The sequence below is a fragment of the Leucopleurus acutus genome, assembly GCF_964270905.1.
Source record: "Leucopleurus acutus genome assembly, chromosome: 3".
NCBI lineage: Eukaryota > Metazoa > Chordata > Mammalia > Artiodactyla > Delphinidae > Leucopleurus > Leucopleurus acutus.
The window spans coordinates 120,846,142-120,858,621 of record NC_139145.1 but is presented as its reverse complement, the minus strand read 5'-3'; the positions used below and the strand labels follow the sequence as shown (position 1 = coordinate 120,858,621).

Sequence of the window (12,480 nt, the reverse complement as noted above, 5' to 3'; positions counted from 1 at the left end):
GGCTAACTTAAAATTGGTGAGTTCACTAGTTTGTATAAACATTGAAGAACTATGAAAGTCAGAAAGCAGTGTTGCCAAAAAATTTCATAATAACGTATTCAGATAACAACAGTTATAGAAAAAGTCTACTGTAAGATATAAAGTCTTTGTCCAAAGTAAGTGATAAGTCTGAATTCATTGTATGGTGCTTTTTCTGTTATTATTTTTGAAATTTTGGAAAATTTTTTGAAATTTTATAATTTGAAATGTGGGGAATTTTAATTTTCAGTATGAAAACTACACAAATAAAATTGTTTAATTTTTCTTAATGACAAAAGATAGGTTCACAAATGTGTAGTTTTTCTGTTTTCTCTAATACATTATTGAGTTTGTAGGAAAAACGTTACATCACCACAGATAATTTGACAGTTATAGTCATTAAAAGTAAAATTTATTTTAGTATTTTGATTTCTTGCTGCATGTATGTTTGCTGTGTTCTCTTTCACTAGTTCTTGAGCCTTAACTTTATCATGTCGTTGATTTTTATCAATATATATTCATTATTTCTGTTTTACAGTTTTTCTTAATTTGAGATTTTTTTTCTTTTTTTCCCCTAGGTGAATTATACTTTAATGTACTACAGGTTGTATACTACGGATGGGAACTATTAAAGTTTATAATGTCAAAAACTTTTCTTAGACCAAAGGCATCTTCCACAAAGGTATGATACACTAAAATGGCCATGTGATAACTGCCCAAAAGGAGTTATAAATTTTTATATGTGTTCCCAATGACTTATTACTGCTATGAGAGTAATGGTGCCCAGTATTTGTTGTAATTAGTGATCTAAAAAGTTCAAAAATAAATTGTGAAACAACTGTACACTGAAAACACAACCTTAATTTTGAAAAAATGTTTATTTACAATCCTGGTCACAAAGAAAAGGCTGAAAACTCTTGAATGAAAGAGCGATAGAAGAAAAGGAAATACATGAGCTGTAGTTGGTTTTATAGCTTAACAACAAGCCCTGCTTCTTAGAAATTAGGTGGTTCAATGTGCCAGTTTTCAACAAGGCTAGCGGGTGGGTAGGATGGGTATCAGACAGTGTACTGAAAGTTAGCTGTTTTCCTAGTGGTGGATCTGATTTTTCTCTTACTCTAAGTGAATTATTTAACTTTGCTGTTTCTCTTCCTCTTCCTCTTTTTTTAAAAAGTAAATGGAAATCCATGTTTACATAAGAAAACTGTAAAATGTATAAGTAACATGGAGATTGGAATCACTAGATCAGAATTGCTATCAAGAGTTTTACTACTACTAATATTTTTATGTACTCTTAAAAATAGAGGAAAGGGGCCAAAATTGTAGTACTAGTAATAGTCTTTTTAAAGAGGAGGAAATAAATTGGGTAACTATGACTAAAATTTTTTTTCCAAAAAGTCTTCATTTCTTTACCCACTGCTGATCATAATTCTAGATTCTGTTTATAAGAGGAATGAAGTTTGATTTCACATTCATAAAATACTTGAAAGTATTGCTTCTCCTGAGCCTGCTTTCAGCTCCAACCTCTGTTTTTTGTTTTGTTTGTCTCCCAGAAAGGAGCATTGTCAAATAAATGGTTCACAACTATGGCTGAGTATTCTTCAAGGAAAATATAATCTTGTTAGCCAGGCAGGGAATTACAAAAGTCAGGTACTAAGCTAGATTTTTTTAGATTTATACTGTTGGAATGTTAAGAAAAAGTCCACTTTTAAAATTCTAATTATTAAAAAAAGAACGCTTTTTAATGCTCAAATATTTTTAGGTTAAAATTGCTTAATTTGACATTTCTCTGTGTGTATTCTTACAAAGGATTTTAAAGAAAAGGAAGTGTTGGAGGGAAACGTAGAGGGGTTAATAGTTTCTATAGACTAGAAGACCATGAAATAGAACTCACTGATTTTCCTGCTCTATTAAACTAGTACTCGTTTTCCTAAACAAATCTGACAAATAACCCTCCCTGGAAAGCCTGCCTCCCTTTCATAAACATATTAGTTGCTTCATGAACTGAAGAAAAATATAATCAAGTCATAATTACAAACTATTCATAGTGTCAGTATTCTTAGACCTATCTTCACATATCTTAAAGCCGGTAGGGATTATTTGAATGTATAAAATGGTTCTTAGTTTGTGAATGTATTAACCTGGTCAAGGCAGAAGTGTTACTTTTCTTACTGCTCTACATGGTTAAAATAATGCCTTTTTTTCTTTATTCTGTTTTACTTCTTTTTTTGGTAGGTAATTTTAGTATTTGTGTTTCAGAGCTACAAATGAGTTTTTAAAGTATCAGTCTAATCTTTATTCTGGGAAGATTATAATTAATAAAAAGAATTAAGTTTGTATTCTATATTCATTTATATGACATCCATCATTACCATGGTCAAGTAGATAAGTATACATCTATGCTTATTGTAAAGTAGAAAAATAACTAATACAGAGTCAATTTTATTTAAAGAGCTAATTTGTGAGATTTTTATTTTAAATGTTACAAGTATAAGAATTTTTTTAATAGAGTCGTTTAGTTATATAGGGAATAGATGCAAAAAAAATGTAATAGTGTTTACATGGTTTCTTTTTTTCAGATAACAAACTGGGTAGACTCATCATTTGATGATTTTTCAGAGACTACAAGCATCTCTACTATTACTGCCACATCATTAGGTGTGAATAACTCAAGCCTTAGAAGAAAAAAGGTGCCTTCCACAATAGAAAGTAGCAAATTTCCAGCTAGAAAAAGAGGAAACCTATCTTCCTCAAAGCAGATTTATGGTCTAGAAAATTCAAAAGAATATCTGTCAGAAAATGAACCATGGGTGGATAAATACAAACCAGAAACGCAGGTAATAAATGACATACAAACAAGTCTACGTAATTTACTTTCAGGAAGGAGAGGGATGCGCATTTTCAGATATTCATAAAAATCTTTCTGCCTAAATGAATTAGAAAAAAAATAATAATTTCTAGGTTTTTTATATTCCAAGTCTCAAATTTTCCCAACAGTTATTCAGAAGGTATACCATTGGTTATTTGTCTTCGATTTAATTTAACCCCCAACATAGACTTGATCCATTTAATTTTTTGCTAAATGTAATATCCTTCCCTATTTATTCCCTTCCCAAAATGTATAACAGGATTTTAAAATATTTTATAATTGCATATGTGCCTCAAATTTTCATATATTGGGGTCAGTTTAAGAATAGAATTTTCCATATCAGTATAAAGAATTGAATTAAGTATAATCAAAAGGACCTTTTTATTACTATATCATGTTACTTGTTTCTAGTTTTTTTCATTAAAAATATGTAGATTAACCTGTGCTGATGTATCAAAAAATTTTGAGTTAAAATGTTTTATTTTAAACTTGAAAATTTTAGCATGAACTTGCTGTGCATAAAAAGAAAATTGAAGAAGTTGAAACCTGGTTAAAAGCTGAAGTCTTAGAAAGGCAGCGCAAACAGGTAACTAAATAAGAAATGTGTTTAAAAATATTTGGCCTCAAATGTTTCTCTGGTTGGTTATAAGAAGTTAAAAACTTTCATGTTGACTTTCTCATAAGTCCAGATCACCTGCAGTAGAAAGCTGTCTGACCTTACTACTTCTTCGTCATTAAAAGACTCAAGAGACTTTGCGTTTTCCCCTTGACTTGTACCTCTTTTTCCCTCTTATATATAAAGCATAGTAAACCATTAGGGGGCTAATATATTTAGCATATCAGATTATCTCACACTAAAGCAAGCAGGCAAATTACATATTAGTTTTTGTATTAAATATAACCTAAAATAGTCATTCATCCTACGCTTATGTTTTTTCTTTCACTTCCTAATTCCATAATTACCCTTGGCTCCCAAGCTAGAATATTCTCTCTCTCTCTTTTTAAACTTTTTAAATTTTGAGATTCTTGAAACATAAAGAAAAAATAGAATAGTAAGTGAATATTCATGTACCTGTAAAAATACTCATCATTTTCACCCATGAGTATTATAATGTAAATTATAAATGTTTGGCATTTAATTCTCTAATGTTATCTAATGCTCTGTTCATATTCACATTTTTCCAGTTGTCTTTTATATCTGGTTTGTTACAACCAGTATCTAATCAAGGACCACCCATTACATTTGATTGTTCTATCTCTTAGGGCTTTTAAAATCTAGAACAGTTGCCTTCACCTTCGCTGCACAGCATGACCAAAAAATAAATAAATAAATAATAAAATTAAAGTGTAACTGGCTCTTCTCTAGGTCCAAGTATACAGGCCCTTATTTACTGTAGTTAATAGAAGTAAACAAATGAGCAAGGATTGCAGCCCACCATTATACGTAGGGCATCTTCCCCTGATAATTTTTCAGTTTTAACTTTTTTTTATCAGATTTACTGAATGAGGGAATGTTACTGGGAGCTGCATCCTCTAGTCTGTCTTTAGAGTCCTGTTCCTGGTAATATGTTTCTTAATAACATTTCTTTTTTTTTTTTATTTTTGCGGTACGCGGTCCTCTCACTGTTGTGGCCTCTCCCGTTGCGGAGCACAGGCTCTGGACGCGCAGGCCCAGCGGCCATGGCTCATGGGCCTAGCCGCTCCGCGGCATGTGGGATCTTCCTGGACCGGGGCATGAACCCGTGTCCCCTGCATCGGCAGGCGGACTCTGAACCACTATGCCACCAGGGAAGCCCTTAATATACATTTCTTAAAGAATCTGATATCTAAACTGAGGTTTTTCCATAAGAATATTATACTTATATAATATTGAAGTATATAATCCAAAGAGAGGTCTGTATTAAGATTGAATTTTATGAGTTCAGGTAACCCCTAAAAATACTTGTTTTAGACATTACCTCTTTAATCTAGCTGAAATTGTTTTAATTTGGCTACTGAGTAGTCCTTGGGAGGAACATAATGCAAGAATTGAGGAATTATCAGAAACTATGCTTAGAAGTTCAGGAAATAAGATTCTCTTATCTAAAGCTGGTTTATTCCAGCTAGCATCGTGAAATTTAGTCTGCTTATACCTGACATTCAGTAAATATCTGTAGAGGTAATAAATATTTAAAAAGAATATTCATACATAATATTCTAGCATTCCAATGATTTTGATTTTTTATTCATGTTTATATTTGGTTTTAGGGTGGATCTATTTTATTAATAACAGGACCCCCTGGATGTGGAAAAACAACAACTATAAAAATACTATCAAAGGAGCATGGTATTCAAGTACAAGAGTGGATTAATCCAGTTTTACCACAATTCCAAAAAGATGATTTCAAGGAGATATTTAACCCTGGTAAGGTTTACTCTGAAGGTAGTGGAAATACTGGGGAAAGTCTGGTTTACAGGAGGTTTGTAACAAGCCCCCCATCTATATCTTTAAGATTTCTAAGATCCTATTGGGTATATGGGTTCTTTTGTTTGTTTGTTTGTTTTTTAAATTTATTTATTTATTTTTGGCTGCATTGGGTCTTCGTTGCCGTGCGCGGGCTTTCTCTAGTTGCAGCAAGCAGGGGCTACTCTTCGTTGCCATGCATGGGCTTCTCACTGCGGTGGCTTATCTTGTTGCAGAGCACGCGCTCTAGGCATGCGGGCTTCAGTAGTTGTGGCACGCGGGCTTCAGTAGTTGTGGCACACGGGCTTAGGTGCTCCGTGGCATGTGGGATCTTCCTGGACCAGGGCTCAAACCCATGTCCCCTGCATTGGCAGGTGGATTGTTAACCACTGTGCCACCAGGGAAGTCCCAGGGTATATGTTTTTGAGAGGAAGGTATATATTGCCACCTCTACACTAGACTGGCATTTGCCCACTACCAACTGCTTCACAAAGTCAGAGTAGCAATCAGATGAAACTATATGTGTGCATTTTCTCACATACTTCCTAGGTTCAGAGAGAAGTAATTTTAGGAGAAGGAAGGGTCCCTCCAGCAAAGGAGAGTGGGATGTTTTTAAGGATTAAATGTTTTAACTGTTTTGTTAGATAACAAGCTAATCAGTTTGCATTATTTATGTACTTTTTTCCCAGGCTCTGGCTGTATAAATGAACTCTTTGTTTAAGTGTAAATCAAGCCTTAAAATATATTAAAGTAACTTGCCTCCAAACAAGAGTTTAGATCAGACCTCTTAGAATCAAATCAAAGTATAAGGCAAAGATGGTCTTTGGAATTCGAAAAGGGGCGTTAAGACAAACATCCAAAAATAATGATAGTATCAATTTAAAGACGTAGTATGATATAACTTCACATATATGCTCATAAACTCCAGCACGATCATTTTTAACTTTCATATCTGTCTTACTGCTGCTTTAGGTAACTAAGCTAGGGGTATCCAAATCTTCTAGGCCATTTTGAAGTGCAAGGGGTTCTGTAGAAGGATGATTATATTCTAATGTGCAGTATTCCTCAAAATTCTTTCTTCAGGCTCTTCTTTAATATTCTCTGTGCGTACTGTATCTTTAGTATGCATACCTGTAAGGTACGGCACCAAAAACGGAGGAGAGCTTAAACAAGCTTTATTTGGGAATGCTCCTGGGCGAGGTTCACTAGTCCGAGAGAAAGGGGCCAGAGAAGTCGCGCCTGGGTGTGGGCACGAACAAAATTTATAGGGGTGGACGCAGGGGAGGTGCTTGCTGTGTGAAGCAGCCCTTTTTTGGTAATCTCTCGGGTGCTGTGGCAATGTCAGGTGTCGGTTGCATCAGCCTCAGAGCCGTTGGTTCCGCCCCTCGGGGAGCGGGAAGACCAGGCCGAGTGGTGTGGCAATGTCAGGTGTTGGTTGCATCAGCCACTTTGGCGGGGGTTCCGTCTGGCTCCCTGGGCCCTTCCCCAGACCTGCTGGCTTTACAATACCCTTATACTCATAGTATCCCATACTCTTGGAAATTTTACTGCTTTCTAACAGTAACATTACTTTTGACAATCTTGGAAGTCGGGTTTTTTTTTTTTTGGCTGCGTTGGGTCTTTATTGCAGTGCACAGGTTTCTCTAATTGTGGCACGTGGGCTCAGTAGTTGCAGCGTGCGGGCTTAGTTGCCCCGCGGCATGTGGGATCTTAGTTCCCTGACCAGGGATTGAACCCATGTCTGCTGCATTGGAAGGCAGATTCTTAACCACTGGACCACCAGGGAAGTCCCTAGGAAGTCTTGTTTTTTTTTTTTTTTTTTTACCCTTCCCCCTCCCCATATCCTCAAGTCGTTCTCTAGTAGGTCTGTGTCTTTATTCCTGTCTTACCCCTAGGTTCTTCATGACATTTTTTTTTTCTTAAATTCCATATATATGTGTTAGCATATGGTATTTGTCTTTCTCTTTCTGACTTACTTCACTCTGTATGACAGACTCTAGGTCTATCCACCTCATTACAAATAGCTCAATTTCGTTTCTTTTTATGGCTGAGTAATATTCCATTGTATGTATGTGCCACATCTTCTTTATCCATTCATCCGATGATGGACACTTAGGTTGTTTTCATTTCTGGGCTATTGTAAATAGAGCTGCAATGAACATTTTGGTACATGACTCTTTCTGAATTATGGTTTTCTCAGGGTATATGCCCAGTAGTGGTATTGCTGGGTCATATGGTAGTTCTACTTGTAGTTTTTTAAGGAACCTCCATACTGTTCTCCATAGTGGCTGTACCAATTCACATTCCCACCAGCAGTGCAAGAGTGTTCCCTTTTCTCCACACCCTCTCCAGCATTTACTATTTCTAGATTTTTTGATGATGGCCATTCTGACTGGTGTGAGTGAGATGATATCTCATTGTAGTTTTGATTTGCATTTCTCTAATGATTAATGAAGTTGAGCAATCTTTCATGTGTTTGTTGGCAGTCTGTATATCTTCTTTGGAGAAATGTCTATTTAGGTCTTCTGCCCATTTTTGGATTGGGTTGTTTGTTTTTTTGTTATTGAGCTGCATGAGCTGCTTGTAAATTTTGGAGATTAATCCTTTGTCAGTTGCTTCATTTGCAAATATTTTCTCCCATTCCGAGGGTTGTCTTTTGGTCTTGTTTATGGTTTCCTTTGCTGTGCAAAAGCTTTGAAGTTTCATTAGGTCCCATTTGTTTATTTTTGTTTTTATTTCCATTTCTCTAGGAGGTGGGTCAAAAAGGATCTTGCTGTGATTTATGTCATAGAGTGTTCTGCCTATGTTTTCCTCTAAGATTTTGATAGTTTCTGGCCTTACATTTAGGTCTTCAATCCATTTTGAGCTTATTTTTGTGTATGGTGTTAGGGAGTGTTCTAATTTCATTCTTTTACATGTAGCTGTCCAGTTTTCCCAGCACCACTTATTGAAGAGGCTGTCCTTTCTCCACTGTACAGTTCTGCCTCCTTTATCAAAGATAAGGTGACCATATGTGCGTGGGTTTATCTCTGGGCTCTCTATCCTGTTAGGAAGTCTTTATTTACAGTCTTCTGTATAAAATATTTCTTCCCTTATTCCCAAATTCACTAATCAGTCATTCTCTTTTTGTCATTAAAACTTATTATTTTTTAAATAGATTTATTGATTTTATTTATTTTTTATTTTTGGCTGCATTGGGTCTTTGTTGCTGCGCATGGGCTTTCTCTAGTTGTGGAGAGTGGGGGCTACTCTTCGTTGTGGTGCATGGGCTTCTCGTTGCGGTGGCTTCTCTTGCAGAGCACAGGCTCTAGGCGCTCAGACTTCAGTAGGTGCGGCTCACGGGCTTAGTTGCTCTGCGGCATGTGGGATCTCTTCCCGGACCAGGGCTCGAACCCATGTCCCCTGCATTGGCAGGCGGATTCTTAACCACTGCCACCAGGGAAGCCCAAAACTTACTATTATTGAAAACAGCTCGTTTATAGTCATGCACTAATTGGGAGAATCTTCAGTGTGTAGGCAGAGTCATAAATATTTTTACCAATTGTATGACTTTTATACTAACAGCTGTGTTCTGAAATCAGTTAACTCCATATTACATTCATTGGTACAGAAAAGTTACTGTTGTTCATAGTGACTTGTCTTTTGAAATGAATATTTTAAATTTGAACTGTTTTGCCTAATTGAAAAAGAGTCTACAATATTGTGTGCTCATTCATGTATATGTAAATGTATTCATTAATGTATATCTATATTACGTACATATGTATAATATTGATGTGTATATAATTGGTTGAAAATAAAAGTGTTAAATATGTTTCCTTTCAGAATCAAGCTTCCATGTATTTCCTTATCAGTCTCAGATAGCAGTTTTTAAAGAGTTTCTACTAAGAGCGACAAAATATAACAAACTACAAATGCTTGGAGATGATCTGAGAACTGATAAGAAGATAATTCTAGTTGAAGTAAGGACAGCTTTTGAAATTCTGCTATAACTATTGAGTAAACAATTGTAAGATATATTTTATGTGATAATGACATTTACTCTCTCCATAGTATTAGTACTGGTAAAATATAACATAAAGGCTTTGTGCAATAGAAGAAACCTAAAGTTTCTTGCAGTAAACTTGGATAGAGTAGCTATAGGTTAATGAACTTTAAAAATTTAATGGCCTACGTATAGAAAGGCAAAAAATATTTAGAAAGTGACGTCTTAGTAAAAATATTATAATCTGTAGTGATCCTAAGGAATTTGCTATCAAAATCCCATTGATGTGTATTACTATTTAGGACATCAGCTATTTGATGTCTCCCTTTCTACAACAGTTCTGGTTACAGTACATTGAATAGATAACATTTCTCCTGTTTTGGTAAATATAAATCTGAAAATAAATTTACATGGGAATAAAACTGAGCTAATGTTTCTCCTTTGTTTTTGGTAGGATTTACCTAACCAGTTTTATCGAGATTCTCATACTTTACATGAAGTTCTGAGGTGAGTTTCAGTGAACTTTTTTAAAACTCCAGATTAAATGGCAGGTGGTTTAAATTTCAACCTTGCTTGCTATCTTTTGTTACTTTAGGAAGTACGTGCAGATTGGTCGATGTCCTCTAATATTTATAATCTCTGACAGTCTCAGTGGAGGTAATAATCAAAGGTTACTGTTTCCCAAAGAAATTCAGGAAGAGTGTGCTATATCAAATATTAGGTAAGAATGAAATTTCTGCTTAAAATTTCATATACATACTGTATTTTTAAATTAATCACATAACCACTATCTTTCTTTGTAAAACTTTCACAGTTTCAACCCTGTGGCACCAACAATTATGATGAAGTTTCTTAATCGAATAGTGACAAAAGAAGCTAATAAGGTAAGTCTTTTAAGAACTGATTAATTTGAATCTTACATTGTAATTATAGAAAGCCAAACTTAAGTAGTATTATATAAACTTGAGGAGTTAGAGACACAAACTATTTCAGTTTTTAAAATTAAAAAATTTTAATTACACTCAAAAAGCACGTCATTTTAGAAAATGTAGGAAATACTAATTTTAAAAATCCTTAACCTTTTTCTACTTTTAAACTTAATTTTCTTTTTCACATTGAGGTAAATTTCCCTTTGCTTGGCTTAGTGTTTTAAATTGTATCTGTTATCAGGAAGCTGTTTTCTGGCATCTACGTCCATTAGTCAGCAACAGTCCAACTCTACTTTTGTCTTGTCACTTTTTAAAGATTTAATATATTTTTTATTTTGATAAAAAAAATCATAAAATTTAACATCTTAACCATTTTATTCCAGCTTTATTGAGATATAACTGACATATAACATCATGTAAGTTTAAGTAAGTTTAAACTTAAGTAAGTTTATGACGCATTGATTTGATAAACTTACGTAATGAAAAATGATTACCACCATAGGTTATCTAACAGCTCCATCATGTCATGTAATTACCGTTTCTTTTTTGTGGTGAGAACATTTAAGATTTTTTTCTCTTAGCAACTTTCAAATATGTAATGCAGTATTATTAGCTGTATTATGTATTAGAAATATCTTAACCATTTTTAACCATCCAGTTCAATAGTGTTAAGTATACTAAAATTGTTCTGAAATAGCTGTTAGTTTTTTTTTTCTTCTTTTTTTTAATTTGGTTGCGCAGGGTCTTAGTTGCGGCAGGCAGGCTCCTTAGTTGTGGCATGTGAACTCTTAGTTGCGGCATGCATGTGGAATCTAGTTCCCTGACCAAGGATCGAACCCAGGCCCCCTGCATTGGGAGCACAGAGTCTTATCCACTGCGCCATCAGCAAAGTCCCTGAAATAGCTGTTACTTTTCCCCCCATAAATTTTATTTATTTATTTATTTATTTGGCTGCTTTGGGTCTTCGTTGCTGCATGGAGGCTTTCTCTAATTGCGGCCAGCAGGGGCTACTCTTCGTTGCGGTGCATGGACCTCTCGTTGCAGTGGCCTCTCCTGTCGCAGAGCACGGGCTCTAGGCGCGCGGGCTTCAATAGCTGTGGCATGCGGGCTCAGTAGTTGTGGCTTGCGGGCTCTAGAGCACGGGCTCAGTAGTTGTGGTGCATGGGTTTAGTTGCTCCGCGGCATGTGGGATCTTCCCAGACCAGGACTTGAACCCGTGTCCCCTGCATTGGCAGGCAGATTCTTAACCACTGCGCCACAGGGAAGTCCCATAGCTGTTACTTTTAACGCATCATTTTTTTCTATCTTTCAAATCAAGATGATGTTAAAATAAATTGATGAAACTTCTACTCCAAGTAGCATGGTTCTAGGGGGCCCTACTGCTATAAATCAACTGGATCTTACATCATAATATATTTGGAATGCTGGATCACAGGAACTGAGGGAAGTCTCCAAGGGAGAGGTTATTTTTGAGGATTAAACAGAATAATGTATGCATGTAGAGCACCTAGCTGAATAAGTACAAGTATTAATAGTGAAATATTAGAAACACCCTGAGTCCAGGAATAGAGGGAGCAGTTACTGTGGTAAACTATTATGTCATTAATTAGCGTTTTGAAAATATTCAGTGACATGGGGAAATACAATTTAATGTCAAGTTAAAAATAACAAGATGCGAAGTTATATGATGATTCTAACAATAGAAATGATGTTTCCAGCCCTTGATATATCTGTCAAGCCCTATGCAAAGTAATTTTACATACCTGATCTTATTAAACCCTCACCACAACCATATAGAATTATCCCCATTTTATAGGTAAGGAAGCTGAACTTTGGAGGGAAATAACTCGAATAATATTCCATGACTATTAAGTATCAGGTGAGTTTAAGTTTTGTTCTGACTCCAATTCACTGTGCTAGAACAAAACATACAGTTGTCAATGACAACACAATGCACATATATACATAAACCTATACATACTAAAAGAAATACATAAAAATGCTGAGTGTTATTCTGGATGGTAGGATAACTTGTGATTTTTTTATTGTCTTTTTGAAAAAAAATCTCTGTTTTCTACTATAAGCATGATAATTATAAACTATATTTAAATATTTATTAAACATTGAAGAAATAAAAATAGTCAGCATCATACTACTGTATCACATTACTCACAACTTCTTTTTAGACTAAGTCATTAAATTGCAAATGGCATTTACTCTAGCAAGTTAGTAAAAG

At 35.0% G+C, this 12,480-nt stretch overlaps 1 protein-coding gene across 4 annotated transcripts in view; it reads left to right on the top strand.

Moving 5' to 3' along the window:
* The window catches only part of RAD17 (RAD17 checkpoint clamp loader component), a 31,068-nt gene that overhangs the window by 744 nt on the left and 17,844 nt on the right, over positions 1 to 12,480 (top strand). For all 4 annotated transcript variants that reach the window (XM_082836075.1, XM_082836076.1, XM_082836074.1 and 1 more), the window contains exons 2-9: positions 597 to 700; positions 2,598 to 2,855; positions 3,390 to 3,473; positions 5,135 to 5,291; positions 9,156 to 9,292; positions 9,770 to 9,822; positions 9,911 to 10,036; positions 10,130 to 10,199. In XM_082836075.1, the coding sequence (XP_082692201.1) occupies positions 597 to 700; positions 2,598 to 2,855; positions 3,390 to 3,473; positions 5,135 to 5,291; positions 9,156 to 9,292; positions 9,770 to 9,822; positions 9,911 to 10,036; positions 10,130 to 10,199 (989 nt within the window). The remainder of the gene's footprint in view (positions 1 to 596; positions 701 to 2,597; positions 2,856 to 3,389; positions 3,474 to 5,134; positions 5,292 to 9,155; positions 9,293 to 9,769; positions 9,823 to 9,910; positions 10,037 to 10,129; positions 10,200 to 12,480) is intronic.